At 39.8% G+C, this 25,817-nt stretch overlaps 1 protein-coding gene across 1 annotated transcript; it reads right to left on the bottom strand.

Moving 5' to 3' along the window:
- Positions 1-18,355: 18,355 nt before the first annotated feature.
- On the bottom strand, positions 18,356-25,583 carry LOC124290775 (toll-like receptor 2). Its single transcript, XM_046727602.1, has 3 exons — positions 25,481-25,583; positions 20,119-20,307; positions 18,356-19,272 (listed from the first exon to the last, which is right to left on the bottom strand). The coding sequence occupies exons 1-3, from the start codon at positions 25,581-25,583 to the stop codon at positions 18,356-18,358; spliced, it is 1,209 nt and encodes a 402-aa protein (XP_046583558.1).
- Positions 25,584-25,817: the final 234 nt, after the last annotated feature.

Raw genomic sequence — 25,817 nt, forward strand, 5'->3', positions numbered from 1 at the left:
GGAGTTATATAAAGACTTTAGCGTTTTCCGAGATAAACGATATTTCAAACTTCTCAGACAATTGATCATTGGACTAATTTTCTTTACCATGTCACCTATATCACCTTTCCAAGAACAATCGCTTTGAAGTGTTATACCTAAGCGATTTAAACATATTTTTATTCATGAAGATGAACTGGGATTGGTGAACAAGCATTACTGCTTATATTAACACCGCTCCCATGCAACATATAATACAACATGAAAATGGAGGATTTGACGTCATCGATACTGACCATTGCATAAATATAATATTTTTAGAATGTATAAATATATACAGATTACATGAAATACAACTATTCTCTAAGTAGTCATAAGTTAGAGAGTTACAGTTGTGTGTGTCTCACAAGCCACTGTAGAACTATAAATCAATCATGAGAAGGTTGTTGAGTAAATTTAATTATTTTCCTGAAAACATTTAAAGCGTTGTGTCTTGGTTATATAATTGTGGACGGATTCAACTATTTTCTGGTTTACACAGGGAGTAAGTTCTTTGTTTCCCTTAAAAATGGTATTCAGGTTATAACCGGTAGTGTAAAAATACATATTAAGTCTTATCCGAGTATAGTTACGGCAAGTGAGGAAATAGTGTAGGGCGTTTTCACTCTGATGTCCACAAGAACAACAAGGGCTGTCTATTAAATGTCTGTTATACTTATCGGCGTTTAGGTCGCTCCATCCGAGCCTGAGGCGGCAGTGAACGATTTGGCAAAAACGAGTGCCATAATTAAGGTCAAAGTAAATCTTATTTTCAGTTTTTGTAATTAGGTTTTTAACTTCTGTGAGATTACATGACGCTTTTGAATTTGGTAGGGCATTCCATAAATTTATTGTGGCAAGTAAAATGGATTTAGCGTAAGAGGCAGTGCGACTGTAAATTCCTTGTATTTCAGAGTTATTCCTCAAGCTGTAGTTTGTAGTTCCGGAGACGGAGTTTGGGATCAGGTCACAAAGATATTTTGGCAATTGGTTGTTGTACATCTTATAGAAAAAAGTTGACTTCTGGCAATTCCTTCTATCTTGCATGGACTGAGATTTGGTTTCATTATAAAGTTTGTTATGACTTGTGCCACGAACGGCACCACATATAGTTCTCAGAGAATCAAGATGTAAATTTTCTAATGTACGCGATTGCTCAGAAGTACAGTTATCCCAAATATGCGAACAATAGTCAAATATTGGCAAGATATAGGATTTATACATAATATCCAACGTTTTACGTGATAATCGGTATTTAAAACTCCTCAGACAACTGATCATAGGGCGAACTTTACGTACAATATCATTAGTGTGATCATTCCACGTACAATCGCTTTGGAGTGTTAAACCTAAATGTTTATGACTTTTGACTTCTTTTATGATTGTTCCGTCCATGAATAGGTTCGGTTTTAGAGACGGTTTCGTTTTACGTGAGAACTGAGTAGTTTCGGTTTTATTTGGATGAAATGTAACCTGCCACTTACGGGCCCATTGTGAAATTCTGTCTAGATCTTTGTTAAGACAGGTAGCAGCAACTGATGGATCCGCAAAGAGACAAATGTTACTGTCAACATCACATACAATATCATTGATGTATATCAGAAAAAGAAGTGGTCCAAGGACAGAGCCCTGAGGTACTCCAGCTAGTACAGTTTTCTTGTCAGATTTATAGCCGTTAATTGCGACCCGTTGTACTCTATTTTCTAAATAACTTTCAAACCATTGTAATAGTTCGCCTTCGATACCATAGGTTTTCAGTTTATAAATAATTCCTCTATGCCAGACCTTATCAAGGCTTTACGTATGTCGCAGAAGACTGCTCTAACCTCTTATCCTTCGTCAAAAGCTTTGGCTATAAAGTTGTACAAAAAGATTAATTGATTTGTTGTGGAGTCTCCTGGCATGAATCCTGATTGTAAATTTGTCATTAAGTTGTTATCAATTAGGAAATTGAATACATATTTAAATACACATTTCTCAAAGACTTTCGATAAACAAGATGTGAGTGCGACAGGGCGGTAGTTAGAACAGTCATGTACGCTATCTTTCTTGTGAATAGGTATTACCGATGCTTCTTTCCATGGACTGGGAAAAATTGACAGGCTAAGGGACAAATTGAATAATTTCGTAAGTATGGATGTTAGACTATTTGCGGTATATCTAAGTACTTTATTTCCTATCCCATCCGGACCGGTCGCTTTTGATGTGTCCAGTGACATTAAAATATCTCTGACGTCATCGCAGGTTAGAGTGATGTTAGTTAATTTTGGGCTGCAAGGAAACTCGGTATCGGGCAAATCTCGATTTGGATCAGCAATAGTCGACTGAGCGATAAAGTAATTGTTTAAGACATTTGCGATTGCTTCAGGGTCATTATAGATTGTATCGTTAAAGAGAATTGTCCCAAATTGATTGTCATTGTTACGTGATTTTATGAACCCAGACGCCACCACGTTTTCGTACCGATCGAGGTATTAACAGAGTCTTAAATTTTAGAAACGAAAATTTGTTTAGCAGTTCTAATAGCGGAAGTAACTTTATTTCTTGCTGATCTGAAGTTAGCCCACCTCGTTGGATGGTTACATTTCTTTGCAATTTTATGTAGGCGATTACGTTTCCGAATCAAAGAACATATTTGACTCGTCATCCAGAGCGGATCTGCAGGTCTAATAGTGACAGTCTTATTTGGTATATATTGATCGCAGATTTTCATTATTGTGGATGTTAAATCGGTTGCAGTCTTATCTATATTATTGGAAGAAAATAAAATATCACCATCAATATCATCGACACTCTTGTTCATGCTTACAGTATCAACTAACGAATAGTAATAAACTCTTATAATTTATAGGGAGGGGGATTGGTTGTTTGATGGTCACAAATATCGGACAATGGTGACTGCAGATAGCGTCAAGGACTCCCGAGTCATTTACGGCTTTAATATTCGAAACAAAAATCAAATCTATAAGGGTACTTGAATGTGGTGTAATTCTAGTTGGTTCCAATATAATCTGTTTAAGGTCATACATCGATTGAAGGTTATCTATTTTAGTTCGATTTTCCCGAAGGACGTCTATATTAAAGTCACCGACAACGATAGTATGCATGTTCAGGTCGACGGCGTTACCGACAGATTCCTCAATCAGATCCCAGTACCCCGCGCTCTTATCTGCTCGATAGACGGATCCGATTAGGTAACAACGGTGTTTAACATTTATCTGTATCCACACCGCCTCGAGCCCTGGGGTGTCAAGGTTGTCCATATGCTTGGCGTGTAAGTTGCTTTTGACATAGATCGCGACACCGCCACCACGCGTTTGCCTATCTTTCCTGAAGGGTAGGTGATATCCAGGTATTGCTATATCTAAGTGTTTATCGTTATCATCTTCTTTAATAGTTTCGCCATTCATTAGTAAGTTCGGCCTGGCATAATTTTTCGTTTTACGAGTGAATGTTATACTCTCAGTCTTACTAGGATTAAAACTTACCTGCCACTTTCTGGCCCAGTCTGAAATCTTTGCCAAATTATTGTTTATAATTGCGGCTGCTGTAATATGATCATCTATTATAGCATACATTGATGTATCATCAGCAAAAAGGCTAATGTTACTGTCTATACCATCTACAATGTCATTAATATAAATGATGAACAGAAGTGGTCCTAATACGGACCCCTCGGGTACAGCAGCTTCCACAGGTTTGATACCTGAACCATATCCATTTATTACCACTTTCTGCATTCTACTATCTAAATAACTTTCAAACCACTCCAAAAGTTCTCCCTGTATACCATAAGCGTAAAGTTTATGAATAATACCTTTGTGCCAAACTTTGTCAAAGGCTTTACCTACATCACAGAATACCGCTCTGATTTCCTTTTCTTGGTCTACGGCACTTGCGATAAAATTATAAAGATAAGTTAGTTGATTTACTGTAGAATCACCAGGCATAAATCCAGATTGTAAGTTTGATAAAATATTGTTATCCCTGAGAAAGTTGAAGACGTATTTAAAAAATAATGCATTTTTCAAAAACTTTAGGCATAGCTTGTTAACGCTACAGGTCTATAGTTTGAGCAATCGTGTTCATCACCTTTCTTATGAAGCGGAATCGCCGAAGCTAGTTTCCAAGAAGTAGGATACGTTTTATTACGAAGGGAGATGTTGAACAACTTAGCTAACAACGGGGTTAAAGAGGTTGCAGTTAGTTTCAGTATGATGTTTCCAATGCCATCAGGCCCCGTGGCTTTCGATGTATCTAGACTCAGCAGAATATCGCGAACATCTCCATTACTTATTGTGATAGATGACATAGGATGATCGATTTCACGCGGTTCGAAATCAGGCAGATCGGCGTTAGGATCAGCAACTTGGGATTGTTCTGAGAAAAATGAGTTGAGTACACCAGCAATATCTTGTTCATTGTCACAAACTATGCTATTGCTGACAATTGATGGAAAGGACGATTTTATCGATTTTGTTTTAACATAATTCTTAACTAATCGCCACCACATTTTAGTACCATGAGTGTTATTTATAGATTCATCAATCGTGCATCAAAAGCACGTTTTGCATTTATAAGTGTTTGAACTTAGTCCAATCATCAGGAAGGTTTTTGTTTTTGGCAATCTTATGAACACGATTTCGTTTTCTTATTAAGGATCGGATTTCGTTATTCATCCACGCGGGATCTTTGGTTCTAATTGTTACAGTTTTATTTGGAATATATTCATTCATGATATTCAATAACAAGGATGTAAGGTTTTCAGTGATATTATCTACGTTCCCCGAAGAGAAAAATATATCTGAGTTTATCTCTTTGATAGTTTCATTCATACCATTAACATCCATTGAAGAATAATCATAGATTTTCCTTTTGAATGAATTCTTGTGCTGCATCATTTCTGGTATGTTAACAAATACGGGGCAGTGATCGCTGCATATGGGATCTAATACACCAGAATCTTTAACAACGTCGACGCGAGAAACAAATATCAAATCGATCAAAGTTTTACTACTTGCGGTTATTCTAGTAGGATCCGTCATTATTTGTCGAAGGCCGTAGTAACTTTGTATAAAGTCTATCTTTTGATTATTGCCATGAAGAACGTCAATATTGAAATCACCGGTTATAATTGTCTGCATATTAAGATCAACTGCGTTACCTATTGATTCATCGATCAAATTCCAATATTCGGAGCTCTTGTCGGCGCGATAAACAGTTCCAGTCAGGTAGTTTCTTGTTTTACATTTAGTCTGTATCCATATCGCCTCAAGTCCGACTAAGTCTAAATCAGACATCAACAACGCACAAATAGTATCTTTTCCATAGACTGCTACACCGCCACCGCGAGTTTGTCTGTCTTTACGGAAAGGTAGATGGAAGCCAGGAATTTTTATATCAATGTTATTTGTATCGGAAGTTAACCAAGTTTCGGTTAGACATATCACATCATAAAATCCAAATTCAACTCTTAAAATATCTAATTTCTCTTTAAGACTATGTACATTTAGATGGACTATCCTTAAAGCATTTGTGCATTTAGGTCCTGGATTAGGATGAATATCTCCACAGCACAGTAACAAAAGTGAAATCATTATGGAAACACAACTGCCATACAGACAACGAAATTTGAATAGATGTTGATAAAGAGCAAATTTACCTGAGTGTTTAGAATGAAATGCTGCAGCAAATGTACCCACTGCCTGTCTATGCTGTGACATTTCAACCGACATCGAAAATTAGAAACTGGTGACAAATAAAGTAGACAGAGGGTCTTGGGGATGCAAAACTGCATGGGCACACACCAACATCATAACTTAATAATATAATGCGTAAACAAAACAAGGGCATTCTTTTCTTGTCACATTCATAACAGAAAATTTCATATATATAATGTTTTCAAATTGCCTAGAAATGAAAGTCATATCAATTGCCCCAAATATCTACATCAAAACATAGTTAACAGTAGTGAGAAGATTTGTATCTGTGTCGACGCATGTGCATGTGCGAGAGAACACGATGTGGGCGCTTAGCACGAGAATCTGTGCGTGTGTGTGTTAAGGATGCATGTTCAGGGCACGACGAAGATGAACTGGATTTGTGTGTTGGGGCAGTCGGCTATATCCCGATTGTATTTAGACCTTAGTAAATTACGATATAACATGGTTCAATCCCTTTCATTTGCGCAGTTCCTGGCAGATTGGGCGTGGTTGTATGCTGTGTGCCGTTCAGAACACCATGGCAAGCCTCTCATTAGAAGAACATATTCTCGCCATGTACAAAGTGATAGTAAATCAAACATTCACCGGAGTGTACAAGGGGCATATTGAAAATTCTCGAACAGGATTCAGTCGACATGTTGTTGAGGCGGATCAAGGTAATATAACGGAATGCTTGAAACAGATAAAGCGGGACGCCATCTTACGGGAGGTCTGGAGCGGGATAACGGATCCAGATATTGACGACACTCGGGGTTGGTATTCTGACCCATTGAAAACATGTATCTGGTGCCTTGTGCAAGATGATCACCTCATCCCCTCCCCATGTAAAAGATGCCAGATAACTCTGGTTATTGTTGATGTATTCCCCTGTCCTACATATTCCAAGTGGGAAATGGGGGTGAACATAAGGGCCATAATCGAATGACGTTGATGGTAGGATTCTACACCTGGCGTATTCTGTGACTCTTGTCAAGACTGCAGCAGGATACGTCACATTTCCAGGAGCTCCTGGAATCATACTATTTGGTAGTGATTCATGCTTATGCTACAATCGGTTTGGTTCTACACCTGTGACTTCTGTGATTCTTGCCAACACTGCAGAGGAAAAGCCACATTTATAGGAGCACCTGGCCCCGATTTCTCGGGTTTTTACTCAAATTGAAGAAAACGCAGGAATGTTTTCCAGAATGAACTGAAATCGATATCAAACTCAAACATAGTACACAATTTGAGTTTGGTGGATAGATTACTTAAGTTTTTTGGGCTTTTTTATTTTAAAAATGCAGTTGAGTTAAACATTCAGCTGTTACAAATTGACAAACGCTTCAGTTTGTTTCGAGAAATCGGGACCTGGTATCATAATATTTGGTGGTGATTTATAAATATATGCTTATGCTGCGGTCGGATCGTTCAGCATACTCTGCGTTTAGTAATACCAAGCTGTAGTAAACTAACAAACATCTAAACAAATGTCAGTTATCACTCCTGTGGGATACAGCCAGCAATCAACACATCCAGAATGACAAGAGTCTCTTACCATCAGGACTGTTCTACTGGATGATTCTAATGTGCACGTGTGGCGGTGAAAACTGGATCGTGGGATGTTTGTGAACGGCTTTGTGAATCGATAACATCATAGCTACGATGTTGTGAAACAACATCGACACTTAATTGATTAATTTGATTAAAACATATTTTTATTCATGAAGGTGAATTGGGATTGATAGCTGAGCTGTTATGAAACAACGTTGACATTTAATTTATTAAGACCAAAGTCACTGGTTTTAAGAGTGGAGAAATTCTCTCAAAGCATGCGAAATGGAAGCATAATGGACAGCGCTTGTTTCTGTACGTTCATATAAATTGTTAGGGTGAGTGAGTGAGTTAAGATTTATGGTCACATCGGCAATATTTCAATCATATCGTGACTTTAACAAATTACAAATTCATAATTAATGCAATTATTAAAAAATATCCGTCGACGAATGACACTAAAATAACTAGATAAATTCTTAGGACTTTATTTATTAAATCAGTATCTTCGTGATCAGCACCCTTTAAATAGGTAAAATAGCCCGGATACCGAATCCTACTAAAAAATGCCTCAACATCTTTTATTTGAACCTTTTTCCAGAATCGGCCCTAGTCTATACTACGTATGTAGACAATAACTAACGAGTGACGGGGAATGACAGATTATCTTTCCTGAGTTATATTAATTACGTAATTCTCGAACCTACGCGAGATCTCACAACACCAGCTGACACATCGCCTACAGCTCCATCTACATCGGAACCAGCTGATCTGACACAGGATCCAGAGGGGGGTGGATCCAGAGGTTGGTGCAGGGGTGCGCACACACCCCACACCCCCCTTTTGTAAGTTTAATAAATGACCATTGAAACTCTGGTGAAAATGAAGTAGTGTGCACCCTCCCTGTATCCGCCCCTGTCTACTCATGTTCATACATCCGCCTTGGTATTGAATTACATATTACGCATTTGTGTTGGTTGTAAAGCGTGGCTATATTTAGACCTTACCTGACTACGATATGCCTGGGTACAATCGTTGTCATTTGCGCAGTTGTCCCTGACAGATTGAACGTGGTTACGTGATGCAGACCGTTCAGAACACCATGCCAGCCATCCCTTTGGGTAGTACCATGATGCAGACCGTTCAGAACACCATGCCAGCCATCCCTTTGGGTAGTACCATGATGCAGACCGTTCAGAACACCATGCCAGCCATCCCTTTGGATCAAATTATTCTCGCCAAGTACAACGGTATAGTAAATCGAACATTCACTGGAGTGTACAAGGGGTATTTTCGAAATGCTCAAACAGGATTCCATCGACATGCTGTTGAGGTGGATCAAGGTGACGATACGGAATGCTTGAAACAGATAAAGCTGTACGCCAACTCACTGGGTGTGTGGAGCGGAATAACAGATCCAGTTATTGACGACAAATGGGGTCAGTATAAAGACACATTTAATACATGCATCTGGTTCCTTGCACGTGGTATGCAATTCATCCCCTCCATTGGTGCAAGATGTCAGGCAACTCTGGTTGGTTTTGGTACATTCCCCTGTCCTCAAGACTGCGGTTGGCAAATGGGGGTAAACATAATTGCTCAAATCAGGCCACCTGTTCAGGAAACCCCGGTATCATGCGATTGGAGAATGAATCGAACACAGATGCAGGGGGTCCAGCCGTTCGTACCGCATACACTATGTGTTACCATGCAGCAGTGAAATAACAAACATCTAAACAACTGTCAGTTATCACCTATGTCATCAGTTCTGTGGGATACAGCCATCGATCAACACATCCAGAATGTCAAGAGTCTCTTACCATCAGTACCGTTCTTCTGGAGGACTTCCATCTGCGTGTTTTAGAGTGAGTTTGTACCTTATCTAGTTTACATATTGGTTACTGCCTTGATAATGCACAGACATAGCAGAAACGTTTTTGTGGACATCACAGAAGGTGTGAGTAGTATGCCGAGTGACGTCACTGTTGTGTATCAATGCGCCACTGTGATAAGAAAATGTAATTAATCTATCCGATCCTAAAGAGGTGCGATTTTATGGTGAGAAACAGATTAATGAATTCGTGTCTGTCAGATACTCGTGCAGTAACATTTATATAAAACACATAATACCATCCAACCGTTTAACACGGATAGATAAACTATCCTCAAGTGGTTTCAGTCGGTTGGGTGAAATAAAAAACTATTTTTGCTATATTTAGACCTTGCGTGAATACCATCGGATTTAGCGACACGTCTTGTATTGACGTATTGAGCAGTTGTCCCTGACTGGTGTGGCGTGGTCGATGAATTCCATGTCAAGCAGCAGCAGTTGACGCTAACACCAATGGGTGTTACCACAAGAGGACGACGTACTGCTATCAACGAGGAACACCAGCTACCTTGTGTGGACTGAATCAAACATGATTGTGATGACTAACTCTGTGACTGGCTTAAAGTTTACGAAGGTTGAGTCGCTGGGACACGACACACTTCGTCGCTTTTCTATTCATCGACTGTAAAATTGTCAATAACCAGTTACCTTGAATTTTCCACCAACTAAAACAACTGTTAATTAATCTTATGTGTCACCGGTGTATGGGATACAATCAACACATACAACATGGAACAATTCAGGATGACGTCAGCCGCTCACTACCTTTACTGTCACCTCGAAGATATGCATGCACGTGTTTGCTTAAGAAGATACAATAGTTTACTGGATTGTGTGAACATGACTTCAAACACAATAGCATGGTGCTTTATAAACCAGACTGATGTTCAAGGTAGAAATTGATTTTGTTGAGCAACTCTAATTTTGAAAGGTATATTTTGCTGTGATTGTTTGAAATGACATATATTGTGAATTCTGAAGTCCTATTTATAAATATAGTGTGTTGTGATCTTTATCTCATGAGCATTTTTGTTGTGTCTTGGTGTCATAATTTGAGCTTTTCTTAGCAACCTCTCTCTATCTATCTCTCTCCCACTCACTCACTCATTCTCTCCTCCCTCCTTCTATTCCTCCCTCCCTCTCTCTCTCTCCTTCTCTCTCTCCTCTCTCTCTCCTCTCTCTCTCTCGCTCCTCTCTCTCTCTCCCTCTCCCCCTCTCTCTCTCTCCCTCTCCCCCTCTCTCTCTTGGCGAACACCCGGTGTCATTGCAGATTTTCAGTGATCCAGTCATATGGAAATATATTGGCGGATAATCGAGAGTGGTCGTTCTCTCGCGTTGACTTTCAATATTCACCCAATTTCATTGCATAAAACTTACAGCACACGTGTAATTGACACGTATTAATAAGACAAAACGCGCTCACGTTACAGAACATATTGATATAGTTCCTTGTGTCCCTTAGTCTTGAAAACGCATGCTGTGCTTTCGTGACCAACTGTTATTTTTCTGTTATTCTGGGAAAAGCCACATAGTGATCTTGGTAACAAATAGCTTTGTTGTACTCTACACACGCAGCCATAAGTCCAAAGACATATCATATTACAGGATGGGCATTCAATTTTATGTGGAAGCCTGCAGATATACCGAGAACCAGTCTAGTGCAATTCCCATTTATCCTTTCAAACTTAGTACCATGTTCCTTTATAGATACACAGAGAGAGAGAGAGAGAGAGAAATTGTTTATTCTGTAATGATCTGTAACCAACGGAATATAAAACAAATTAAAATGAATAGAGCAAAAAGTACATTAAAATGCGAACAGATGTCCGGCCCCGTGGCCTATGAGACACTTTTTACATATAAAACAATAAATAGCGATAAAACATTTTCACATTAAAACAATACAAAACATATATTAGAAATAGGGTGGGCAGAGGGCATATATATATATATATATATATATATATATATATATATACATATGCGGCATATACATGTATTCATGTGACTGCTTGACGTCTCTTGAACATTGTTGTTAGTGTAATTGCTAGATGCGGCTGTAAAATATCACACTGCAGCAAGAAAATAAACTTCATTTCTTCGTTATAATCTACAAAGGATGGGTTTATTATCTCTGCTTCATTCCACAGGGTAGACTTAAGGTCTGAATAGAATTCACAATTAACTAAAAAATGTCGCTCATCTTCAATGGTATTTGTATTATTGCAGTATCTACAAATTCTATTTTCCAGCAGAATAGGAGGCTTGGAGTAACGGCCAGTCTCTATAGCTAAAGGGAGACAACCACTCCGGAACTTGGCGAGAATGCTTCTTTCTTCTCTTTTCCAAACACGTTTTACATAAGGGCAAACAACAGGGTCATATTTAAAACATACTATAAGTTCTTAGTTTACTAACATTCATTTTCCCGGTGTCATCCCACACTTTGAGACTTATTGCTTGTTTGTTTGTTGTTTAACGCCACACTGTTCTAGCTATATGACGGTGATCTGCAGATATATATGGACTCCATATATATGGACTGTCATGTTACGGAGAATGAGTCTCGACCAGACGACCAGACGATCCAGTGATCAACAGCGTGAACCTCGATCTACACAATTGGGATACAATGGCATGTCTCAACGAAGCCGAATAGTGATCTTCCGCAGGTTACGGAAAGGGAGTCTCGACCAGACGACCAGAATGGAGTTCCGACCAGACGATCCAGTGATCAACAACATGAGCCTCGATCTACACAATTGGGATACAATGGCATGTCTCAACGAAGCCGAATAGTGATCTTCCGCAGGTTACGGAAAGGGAGTCTCGACCAGACGACCAGAATGGAGTCTCGACCAGACGATCCAGTGATCAACAGCGTGAGCCTCGATCTACACAATTGGGATACGATGGCATGTCTCAACGAAGTCAGCGGGCCTGACCACCGATCCCGTAAGTCAGCTCTTACGACAGGCATGGGTTGCTGAAGGCCAATTCTAAAACGGATGTTCACGGGTGTGTTATTCTGGCACAAGCCGAATAGTGATCTTCTGTCAGGTTACGAAAAGGGACGAGTAGTGACGAATGGCTTGTTGTACTCTACAGACGTGACAGTACGTCTCTAGCCTATATCATGTTACAGGGCACAACGACGAGCAGGTTACAACCATGAAGTGCTCCTGTCGACCAGGAAGTACATCAAACCACAACACCGACTATAGCCGCACCTATGTCATAGGAAGGCGTATACGTGACAGAGAGGCTTCTAACATATCTTATCGTTAACAACGATATGGGAAGACATTCAGCCCAATGGACGACCGATTTCCTTAGACAAAATAGTTTCGTTTGATCATTATGATTTGAAATACCAAAATCAGACTTAATAAGGTTCTTTCTGGATTTCGACCCGTGAAGATCCGGGTTAGAATTATTCGTCAGCAACCCATGCTTGTCGTGTTTCAAAACAAGCTTTTTAATGCGAAACAAATGCAAGTGGTTTAACTTGACAAAACAAGTGTTTCTACACTTGACAAAACAAGTGTTTCAGCGCTTCACAAAACAACTGTTTCAACGCTTGAAAAAACAAGTGTTTCAATGCTCGACAAATACAAGTGATTCAAAGCTTGACAAAACAGTTATTTCAGTGCTTAACAAAAGAAGTGTTTCAACACTTAGCAAATACAAGCGTTTCAACGCTTGGTAAATACAAGTGTTTCAACGCTTAACAAATACAAGCGACGCACTTGACAAATGTAAGTGTTACATTGCTTGAAAAAAACATGTTTCAACGCTTGACTAGAACAGGTGTTTTAATGCTTGACAAAAAACAAGTGTTTCAACGCTTCACAAATACAAGCGGTTCAACACTTGACAAATAGAAGCGTTTCAATGCTTTACAAAACAAGTCTTTCATTGCTTGACAAAACAAGAGTTTTAATGCTTGACAAAACGTGTTTCAACGCTTGACAAATACAAGACATTAGTGTTTCAACGCTTGACAAAAACAAGTGTTTCAAAGCTTAAGAAATACAAGCGGTTCAACGCTTGACAAATGCATGTGTTTCAACGCTAAACAAATACAAGCGGTTCAACGCTTGACAATGCAAGTGTTTCAATGCTTGGAAAAACAAGTGTTTCAACACTTGACAAATAGAAGTATTTCAATGCTTGGCAAAATATATGTAAACATATGTACAGTAATGACCAACAATGGACAGACGAGGAGATAATTGTTGGTTGGTTGGTATGTTTAACGAAGCATTCAGCAATATTCCAGCTGTATGGCGACGGTCTGAAAATAAATAAGTCTTGACCAGACAATCCACTCGTCAACAGCATGACCCTCAATCTACGCAGTTGGGATACGATGACATGTCACCAAGTCAGTGAGCCTGACCACCCGATCCCGGTAGTCGCCTCTTACAACAAGCAAGGTTTACTGAAGACCAATTCTAACCCGGATCTTCACGGGTTAAGAGATATTAGACGTGGATCTGATTACAGCCACGGCCCAAAGGTTGTAATATGAAACTCTATGGTAAACAAAGGCCTAACTGGTGGCTGTTAAGCATGAATTACACCATGTGAAATAGTCAAGATTAGCCTAAACGATATGTAAATAAAAGCCACAAAACCCTTTCCACACCTATGAGAATTGTCTACTGAAAGCATTATCGATTGTAGTCAACACACAAACACTCTAGAAAGTGAACTAGACCAGAATCTATTTGAAGAGTTCTCTTCCAAACGATAGACCATATCGTAACATGCGTTTGTAAATGGCAGGAGCACGTGATGCTCCACAGATGTAAACTGTCACAAAGAGTGAGTGAGTGAGTTTAGTTTTACGCCACACTCAGCAATATTCTAGCTATATGGCGGCGGTCTGTACATAATCGAGTCTGGACCAGACAATTCAGTCATCAACAGCACGAGCATCGATCTGCGCAATGGTGAACCGATGGCATGCAAAAGCAAGGCAGTTGTTCACCTGAAAAACCTCTGGAATATAAACTCTGTCAAAAAAGAAACGCAACCCCTGTCCTCAGATATGAAAAATTCGTTTGAATGAAGTGATTGCTTCCAAACTAAATGTTATTCGAATGTATTGAAATTATACACGTAATTAATGAAGATTACCATCCAAACAACTGCATTTGTACGCATAAGTGTATTTTATTGCTTATTCCGTCACAACGCATGAAATGACCCTCATGGTGACTTCGCACAAAAAACACATGCAAATCATGAAAATGGCAGTTAATGTAGGGGTGTATAAAAGCCCATGTGCTTTCGTATTATATTCATTCATTTGTCGCATGAAAAGCTGTGTGAAAAATGCCACGATTGAGTGCTGCCGACCGAAATATCGCCATTGGTCGTGTTCAAGCCGGAGAAAGTTTTGGAACTGTTGCACGGCACCTAAATGTTCACAAAACAACGATATCCCGACTTTGGAGCCGCTACAACAACTTCAATTTGACCAACGATCGCCCGAGAAGTGGAAGGCCAAGAATCACGACCCCTTCAAGATCGGTACATCCGGGTCCATCACCTGCGTAATCGGCATGCCCTACCAACCGTGACTGCCACACAAATACCAGGTTTGAGGAGAGTGTCAGCTCAAACGATTAGGAACCGTCTGAAAGAAGCGGGTTTACGTGCCTGTAGACCAGTTGTTGGACCTGTACTACGCCCCCTACATCTCCGCCGACGACTCAGGTGGTGCAACAACGTAAGGATATGGACTTTACAAAACTGGAGGCGCATCTGGTTTTCTGATGAATCCCGTTTTTCTTTGCAACATCACGACGGAAGAAAACGTGTGTATAGGAGACGTCATGAACGTTTTGCGCCCATCTGCGTCCGACAGGGGACAGATTTGGCGGAGAAAGCGTTATGGTTTGGGGATCCATCTCATACAACCAGAAATCAGACTTGGTGATCGTTGAAGGGAACCTGACAGCCCAACGTTACATCAACCACGTATTACAGCCTCACCTTCTCCCGATTATTGACCAACAGACACAGATTTTTCAACCAGACAACGCCCGGCCTCATACTGCACGTGCAACAATGAACTTTCTGCAGAATTCCAACGTCAATGTCTTGCCATAGCCCTCTAAATCACCAGACCTCAACCCTATTGAACACCTGTGGATACTCTGGGTCGACGCGTACGTCAACGTCAGCCGCCGCCACAGACGCTGCAACAGCTCGGCGTTGCACTGCAGGAGGAGTGGAGAGCCATTCCCCCAGGAAAGAATCCGGCGTCTTATCCGTTCTTGTCCAAGGAGATGCCGTGCAGTGATTGCAGCTCGTGGTGCTCATACGAGATACTGAGAAAGACGCCCCCCTGGTGACAAACTGGTGTCTGTGAGATGACTTTTGAAATGACAATTTTAAACATGCCCATCTTGGTTATTATTCTGCCAAATTTCAGACTTCTGTCTTAAATAATAAAAATGCTGTGTCGTCTTAAAACTTCAGATCAAAATCTCTAAAATACAGGGGTTGCGTTTCTTTTTTGACAGAGTTTATGAACAAGCCGTTTACTTGGCACATTTTCATAAACATGGCTGGGTATTATTGGGTTTTTTCATAAAAGTAAGTGATATATTTTTTACGCCCCCTCTTTGGCAATATCCAAACTATATCACAACGGGGATACAGAAATGGGTTTCGCATTTTGTACCTATGTGGGGAGTCGAACCCCAGTATTCGTTGAGACAAGCGAACGCGTTAACATCTAGGCTACCTACAGTGGCTACTCATTAACCAACCACTTGTTTTGAAAGGTAGGAACCCGTGAACATCCGTGTTAGAATTGATCTTGAGTAACCCGTGTTTTTCGGAAGAGGTGACTAACGGAATCGGGTGGTCAGGCTCGCTGACTTGGTTGACACATGTCATCGGTTCCCAATTGCGTAGATCGAGGTTCATACTGTTGATCACTGGATTGTCTGGTCGAGACTCCATTATTTACAGACAGCCGCCATATAGCTTAAATATTGCCGAGTGCATTGTAGAATTAAGCTCACTCACTCACTTGAAACGTAGGAATAATGATTAAGACACGTTTCGACAGTGAGCTGATTCTACGGGCTAGTCGCTTCTGTTGTCTTTAGTCCTATTTGACAAGGGGTGAGTGAGTGTGCACCGCTTTTAGCAATATTCCAGCAACATCACTGCAGGGGACACCAGAACTGAGCTTCACACATTGTACCAATGTGGGGAATCGACCCGGGTCTTCGGCGTTAACGCTTTGACTACAAGACTACCCTCCCATATTTGACAGGTAATACACAAACTATATAGCGAATGAGTGTATCACCGTTGTACACAAACCGCCTCCGTGGTGTAGTGGTTAGAGCGTCCGCCCCGGAGAGCGGGAGGTCGCGGGTTCGATCCCCGACCGCGTCATACCAAAAGACGTTAAAATATGGTACTTGTTGGTCCGTGCCTGGTGTTCGGCATTAATGGGTACAACAGGGACTGGTTGGCTCGGAGTCAGTATAATGTGTCTGAGTGGGGTATTCATGCTTCACTGCAGCATGGTATCTCAGTGGGCTAGCACTATAAAACCGGCTTAAGTCTGGGCTAGTACAAGCAGCCGCACATACACACACACACACGCATGCACGTCGTCATATGAGCGAAATATTCTCAAGTACGACGTTAAACCCAATTTCACATCACCTCACCCGTTGTAGACAATATTCCAGTTATACCATGACATGTAAGCTTGACCTTGGAGGAGAGTCTAAAACCATGCAGGTCTCAGACGTTTCTCACACTGCTGAAACCCAAGAGCCATTGTCTTGTGCTGTAAATCTAAAAGCCATACTAATGATTATTCGAACTAATCCACGATCACGGGTTTCGCGTGAGCCAAAGGGACGCAATTCTGCATAGTCAATTGTGGTGCCAGAAAAGATAGAGCCAGCCGTGCCCCCATCCACATTTGAATAAAATCAGCAGATTGAGTACATTGAGTTTATTTCCAAATTGCATATTTACAAATAAAAATAGTGAAAGATTAAGAAAATAATATCAAACAATGTCAAAGTTCACCTGGATTTGAACGACACAGCAACTACGATTTTAAGGCCCTTTCGGCAGTATTCCAGCAACTTTACATATTCACAAACAATCACATTTTAAATTTAGGAAGAAATTGTAACCATCATGTTTACAAGCCTATTAAGATGCCTGGTCTACCTAACATGAACAAACTGTTCCAAGGTGGTAACCAGACTTGGTAAGGTTCCTTCTGGGTTCAATAACCGATAATAATCAATGATGACCTGTGACAGAGCCGGAAATATAAAGCACAAAATGCCACCTTTGCTGTTATATATGGCCGTAAGGTGAAGTAAATCGATCATAGAATACGCTCTCTGTGACCTTAAAATGGATAATGGAACGAATGAAATCGAAATATTGAAACTTAAATTAAATACAAATTAAAACAACAACACATCTAGCTCTGAATTTACAAACTATAATGAACGGCACAAACTTCACAATAGTCTACATGGCAAAGGCCAGTGAAATTTGAGTGGTAGCAAGAAAACGTAAGTTAAGAAGTGATGTTATAACAGGAACTATTGCAACAATAAATCTGACTAATCCACTTCGGAGTGAGAGTGGAATTACGCCGCTTTTCCACCAATATTACTGCGGGGACACCAGAAACTGGCTTCACATATTATACTCAGTAGACGTAGTGGGGTCACAATATGGCTGAAATATTGGCGATGTGACGTTAAATAATAACTCACTCACTAGAAGTAGTGGGAGTGTCAACGCTTTAACCACTTCGATCCAGAACTATTTGTTGTTTATCGCCGCACTCAGCAATATCCAACTATATGGAGGCGGTCTGTCAATCACAGAGTCTGGATCAGACAGTCCGTGACCAACAACATGAACATCGATCTGATACGATGGCATGTGTCAACCATCCAGCAAGCCTGACCACCCGGTCCGGTTAGTCACCTCTTACAACAAGCATGACCAATACTAGCCGGGTATTCACGGGTCCGATTCAGAACTGAATAAGTGGAGAATATGTTTATTGGAAATTCACACTGGAAAATGTCATGTCCATGGACTGTTTATACACAAAACTGGAGGATCCTGACAAACAGACCATATATCACTCATCCCAAAGAATCATTTTTTACACATGCGTTAACAGCTGCTCCCAAAAAGCATCTCTTTCATCATTCATCTCTGACCATTTGATAGTTAGACAGGCCTGCATCATTCTGTTGACAGAATGAGACATGTATCTGTTCTCAATGTCTTCAAGAAGAACCAATACCAGAATCTCCTTGTGACGCTCCAGACGCTTACGGACTAAGGACATCTCGAACTGCGAAGCTCGGTCCTTGAAGAAGCTGTTGGATAAAACTGCAATGACTTTTCTACAGCGTCTCAGGTTTGTCACTACATTATCAACCACATATTTCTTGGGGTTAAAGTCTCTTTGGCGGAAGCATACTTTTTGTTTTCCTTCATTTTCTAACTTGTCCAGTGCTTCGTATCTCACCCACAAATAATCTTCATCGCTGTACAGAATGTAGACATCGTTTCTCAGAAGAGGAATAGATTCTGAAGCTGAAGATTTGTACGTCAAGCAGCAGTACCTAATGTTCCATCTGAATCTGTAGCCCAAGCCAAAGAAACAGAGGCAAATAAGCACAGTCCCAACGATGCAGTACACGATGGAAAACCTTTTGCGAGTTTCAGAACAGTCTGAACCGTTAATAGACGTTATATCCACAAGATTCTTGCCTTGAAAAGGAACGTTTGAACATGTATATTTAGAAAGGTGATTTGAAAATTTCGTTGTCTCCGATAACAGCCAGTACTTGAGCCAAAACAAATCACAGTTACAAACAAAAGGATTGTTTTCAAGATGTACATGATGTAATTCTTTTCTCACCGAATTGGAAAAAGCTAATCTACTTAGAGTCTTAATGGAATTGTTGGCAAGGGACAATTTCCGAAGGTGGTGATTGCTGTCAAAAAAATTGTTCTGGATGTCTTGTATTGAGTTCTCACTTAGATGCAGTTCTTTAAGTCTGCCCATTTCTGAAAAGACACTTGGTATTTGTCTTAACCCGCAACGTGTGCAGTGGAATGACTCTATTGTGTTCATTGCTCTCCCGAGAAGGTATCTAAAGAAATATTTATCACCTCTGCTAAAGTCATTGCCAGAGAGATGAATTATCCTGATCCTGGTGCAGTTAAAAAATACGGATGTATTGAAATAGTATATGTTTGAATGAGACAGATCTAGATTTGAGAGGTTTGGGTTGAATACCTGTCCTTGTATTGTAAGATTTGCTTTATTGTGAGATATAACCAACTTTTCAAGCCCAACTATACCTTGAAATGAGAACATTTTGATACTCCTGATGACGTTTCCTGACATGATTAAATTTGTCAGGCTCCGGAGGCAATGAAAATTTCCAGCAACTAGTGTATAGATACGGTTATAGTTTATCGTTAACGTCTTTAGGTTTGGAAAGGAGGGCTTTTGAGGATGATCCACGCACATTATGGGTATTTCAGTTAAGTTATTGTGATCAAGAATTAAAGTCTGCAAGCTTTCTAACTTAGGAATCATATGATATCTCTTCCATTCAATTGCATTGTGCGAAAGGTTTAAAAGTGCCAACATTTTGAAGGAGACAAAGGGAGTAACATCAAATTTTGTCAGTTTATTTTGGGCGAGATGTAACTCAGTGAGACTCTTTGTCTGTAGACCATGAAGGAAGCTGCCTTCTAACCCGGCGTCACTGATATTTAATCTGTTCAAGTACAGATGTTCAAAAACACCAGGAAGTGAATGAAACGCCTCACCTAGTTCAGCTAACGCGATAGGGTTATCACTTACATTCAGGTAAAGAAGGTTAGTTAGGTTTGCGAAGGCACCTGCAGAAATATGTGCAATGTGATTGTGTGTAAGATCCAGCAAATATAGGGTATATTGGCTAACGTTTTGAAAGGTACTGTTTGTGATGGTCTTCAAATGGTTGTGGAGAAATGCAAAACCGTAAATGTCCCCAGCCCACTGTAGACGTGGGACGTATTGCAGCCTGTCCTCATTGTACTCACAACTACCTTTATGCAATGTACACCAACACCAATTATGAAAGCAGTAAATAGAAATACATTCCTGGAAATGACACACTGACATTAAGCACAACACACTTATAAAACACCGGGTCCAACGTATCTCCATGTTTGTGAAAATGTCCAAAGAAAGTGTTGCAATAAGGCTTTGTTTCCTGATGTTATTATTTCAACAATTTAGTCTAAGTCCAGGACAGCATCCAGTTGCAGTGTTTTTTGTAATATAATTCCTTTAACTGACAACTTTAAGTCAATTTCTTGAAGGGTTTCTATAGTGTTAAAACCTTATGCCACAGAATTGATGTATGGATGCTTCCAGACCAGACAATGCTTGGCTTTCCCCTGCAGCTTCAACCTTGTCAACAATAAAGTCCTTCTGGAAACACAACGACGTCGTCGACGACTGAAATCACTTTTTCTGTATTTCTCTATTTGCCATTTTCTATCACATGAATCACCACGTTGTAATTGAATTAAATTAGCTACTGCCTCAGCATTGTACACAGTGCTTTAAAAAAACACCATCATGGCACATAGTCATATTCGATTCGTCCGAGAGAGATATGCGTAATGATACTTCAATCAAAGACTCCTCAAAGACGATAACACCCTGATCAATTGACAGGCACTGATCGTTACAGGGTTTAATGTTGGTATTTAAGCCACACTGGAATCTAACGGCATGTGAGAGTTGAACTAGCTTGAAGACATGGAGCACCATGAACTACAACAGAAATTCGAGTCCTACCATCTAGTGATACTATCCGTTAAATCCAGGACCAGACAGTCAGGTCGGCATCAAGATACAATCTCAGGCTTGTCTTTGGATACGCTGTCCAAGCTCCTCCGAAAGGCAGCGTTGCTGTGTAGATTTGACTTGTTCTTATGCCCAATGTGAATATCCGCAAATACGTCATAATTTTCTTCCTGATGCTTTCGTGACAGTCAAACACAATGTGTTGGTCGCCAGAGTACAATACAATCAAACCCGGATAATGTATGGTTCACGTTATATAGAGAGCCGTAGTGACAATTAAAGTTTCATATTGCATGGGGCTGACCCGGCTAGTCTTCTTACAAACAGGAAGAATGATATTACTTCTGGGGATCTTTGAACACAAACGTCGATATTGTGGGCACAAACGGACATACTCAAATAGCTGTTTAGAGCAGTTTATCGGACAATGGTATCCTTGACTACCACACCGCCAAGGAAGGAGACAACGAACAGAGAATATCGTTATAAAATATATACTATCACAAAAAATGGGGAATCATGAAATATAAATATAACATTGCTGTACGTTTATGTTTATAAAACGTAGCGTCTTTAGTGTGGTGATCTACCCACAGTTGCTGGTGATCTATATAGCCCGTTTTTATACTGTATTGTCTTGCATTATAGTATAAGTTTTAGTTAAATGCTAGTTTTATATCTCTATCTTTGATACAATAGTAGTTTTACTGTTCATGGTAAACAGTTTTATAGGTTCTGATATTATTGATCTTTACTGATAATTAATTGTTCTCGTCATGATATGGCTGAAATAGTGCTCACTTACTATAAAACGTAACACCCAAACACACCCAATGGTTTATACGTGCGCACAGTGCAGCGCAACCACGTGCCTGGGATGTCACTCCAACGCTGAGTGAGCGAGTGAGTTTATTTTACACAGCTTTGAAAAATATCGATGTTAACGAAACTATATGTTTTTAGATATCGAGAATAGATGAACAGGCCAATCAAGAAAAATTATCTTGTGGGTCTGTGCGATGATTTACCACAAGAAAAGCTGTAAACAAACATAACGTAACATAAATTACTCTGACTCTACCGACATAATATAAACGTGGGTTTGGGGTTTCGGTTGGTGAACCACCGACATGCTAACATGGGCGAATTAACCCATATGTATGTTGGTCCTTTCATGACACTAAATATAACAAAACTTCCGTTGGATAAAATTTTGCAGCAAGCTTCAAAGCAAAGAATGCGCGCTACCGACATATCAAAAATGTCGACATAGAACCAGATGTTTGCTTCTGACGCTACAATATAACTTACTGCAGTCTTAAAGAAGGTTAATACTTATTGTAAATTCAGTGTTATTTAGAATACCTGCACAGATACACCTAGATTTAATATCAAATTTGAAAGCACCGACAGCCAAAATGTCGGCAACAGAAATTGTCCCAGTTAACTGAGAATTAGTGAGATCTGCTCGATCAACTGTCTTTGCACGGTGGATTAAATAAAATAGTCAAATAAGTCAAACAACAAATGAATTTTACTACACAGCTCCAATACTTCTTTTCTCGGAGGGTTTTCCTACACCGATGCTTAAACTTGTAATAGATCAAGTCCTGAAACTTGAAACAACTGAAACTTCATCTCAGTTAAGAGGCTCACAGATCGAGTATTGGGGTCGCGCGCTAATCTGAAGTACGGTAATCCGATGTTTTCATAGCAATTCGCTTTCGTGGCACATCTAGCACAACTTTGCTTTTCGCTCTACTGGAAATATGGAATATTGAAATTTCGCTTTCCCGGGCCGAACCCATCGATGACCATTCTCGGCGGAGAAAGATCGTCCGGATCAGCTGATCGCTGAGTGACTCAGTGAACTTGCTCTGAGCTAGTGGGAATGTGAGTGAACTGTACTTCACTGTGTTGTGAAGAGTCCACGTGCTACGTGCGAGCTAACCTCTGTTCAGAACACTTGAGCTATGTGTTGTTTCATAACATTTTATGTACACGTGACTTTATTTCACTCATTTGAAAAAGGTCATTACCTGTAGTTACGCTAACTGATACAGAAGATCGTTTATTTGTTTCTCAATTACTCTCTTCTCTTCACGCCATGTTTGTTGTTCTGATGTATTCGTGCGCCAGAACTGAGTTTTGACGTGTACGTTGAGAACAACAGGGTCGTTTGATGGATTATATTATGACTGTTGATCACATTCATACAATGACAATAATAGGTTAGAATCTGATAAATAACATATGTTGTCTGGGTTTTTATGTCTTTTCGAATACCGAACTATGTCTTATCTGTGTGCCTGCACAAAGATGTTAACCGTCTTTAGTGGACAGTTGGGAGAATTTGGATTTTGTTAATCGCGTTTTCTCGGATTTATATTGTTTAGTTATAATTTTTTAAAATTGGATTATATAATAAGTGTCAAACATGACGTATCATCTCGTCAAACTATGAGCGAAAATAAAACTTATTTCACGTCACTCAGTGTTTCATGTGCCAAGTGAAATGTGTCTGAAAAGATCGATGATATATATTAATGATATATAGATGATAGATAGAAATATGGGTGGTACATTAATAATATTTATTACCTACGAGGGCAAACATATAGGGGTTCTTATTTTTTCCATACGATGCCCTAGGTCGAAATATCACTTTGTCATGGTGACGTGACGTCATGAACAAGGCTATGACGTCGAGTTTCTTCTGTGACGTTTCGCTCTACATGCCGGCGACGGCGGGCAGCCAGCCTGTGTTTGGGAGTAGATTTGAGTTTATTTTAATAGTAAATCGCAGATACCTGCTAAATGATAGATAGATAGGATGATGGAGACTTGGAGGATAATAGATATATATGGATGATAGGAGATTGATGATAATATAACAGACATATGGTGGGCGAAACCTGTAGATCTTAAATAGATGATAGATAATTTATAGACAGTAGATACTAGGCAGGTGTAAGATTAAGGATAAATAGGTAAATAATGGATTACAGGAACATTGATAAATAGGTTATGGCTGCAAGTTCTTCGTTCTTTAAAAGAAAACGATGTAATATTTACAATCTGTCATGGCGGCCTAAAATGACTAAGACGATCTCGTGGGTGCCATCATGAGCATAGATCTACGCTACTTGGATACAATAACATGTAACAAAGTCAGATCCACCAGATCCCGTTACACGCCTGGTCCTATGGATGCATAAATGGATGATTAGTAAATTGGGTGGCTGGCTGGATGATTGGCAAATTGGGTGGCTGGCTGGATGATTGGCAAATTGGGTGGCTGGATGGATGATTGCTAAATTAGGTGGATAGTTGGTAAAAGGGATGGACTCTTGCTGAATTGGTTGCATTGATGGATGACTGCTAAATTGTGTGGGTTGATGGATGATTGCTACATTGGGTTGATGGATGATTGCTAAATTGGGTGGATGGTTGGTAAATGGGATGAACGCTTGCTGAAGTGGTTGGATTGATGGATGACTGCTAATTTGTGTGGGTTGATGGATGATGCTAAATTGGGTGGATGGATGGATTGTAAATAGAGTGGATGGGGTGGTCAGACTCGCTAACTTGGCTGACACATGTCATCGTATCCCAACTGCGTAGATTGATGCTCATAATGTTGATCACCGGATTGTCTGGTCCAGACTCGATTATTTACAGACAGCCGCCATATAGCTGTAATTTTGCTGAGATGCGCCGTTAAAGAACAAAGGGGTTATTTCGGAATTGTTATATCGGATATTTGGAAGAAGGAACAACTGGGTTCATTGCTTAACGGTATATTACTAACCTACATGATCACTGACGCATATGGATAGAGGAAATTGATATATTCGAACATGAGTACAGTTATGAATACACAAATGCCATCTACAAAGTGATCAAATGTAACATAGGTTACCCTCAGGGTGTGGGTTCGAAGGGACTTAATCCAGCAAACATTCTAGAATCTGTACTTTACTAAGAAAGTGTAATAAACATATTTCTAAATGGAATTTGTGTAATCATAGCTTTCGGTCGTGGGAGCCGTGCCAATTTACATTTATCGGAGGAGTACACAAAATTCGCAGTCCAGACTACCAGTTGTCCGACTTCCGTTTTTTGTGGAAGCCGTTGTGACTGAGCGGGTTAAAACGACTATACTTTTTACATCGTCTTTGTTATTTTAAGATTGCCTCAACCATATCATCATTATTGTACCAGTTTCTTATTCAAAGTATTTAAGTGTCAATGTACATTGCTGGTATGGGGGTATGGCTGTTCAAAATCGATGTGAACGTTCCAAAATTTGTAACACAGCAAGTACAACTACTGGAGTTAAAATGCAAGATATCGGCACTATTTACAAGCAGCAAGTTGAAAATAAAGCACGTAAACATTTACATGATGGCACTCGTGTCCTATTTCCTGCATTGCAACTTCTTCCTTCTGGCCGACGACTGCGCACGCCGATATTCAGACCAAACAGGGCTCGAAATTCTTTCATCCTAGCAAGCGTCAGTGTTTTAAAGGAATTATTTCAATGTTTGTAAATCCTTTTAAATAACTTTATCAATTGTTGCAAACTGTAATCTTAATAAACATTTAGTGCTAATTATAATGTCGCCACTATAGCAGTAAATCTTAAATATATTATTATTTATTTATCAATGCATATTTACCTGATATATTGGGCGTTGTTGCCAGCTATTTTATACTACCCATCAAAAGATTACACTCA

This window comes from Haliotis rubra, unplaced genomic scaffold, assembly GCF_003918875.1.
Source record: "Haliotis rubra isolate DU_JTF1 unplaced genomic scaffold, ASM391887v1 Scf474, whole genome shotgun sequence".
Taxonomy (NCBI): Eukaryota; Metazoa; Mollusca; class Gastropoda; order Lepetellida; family Haliotidae; genus Haliotis; species Haliotis rubra.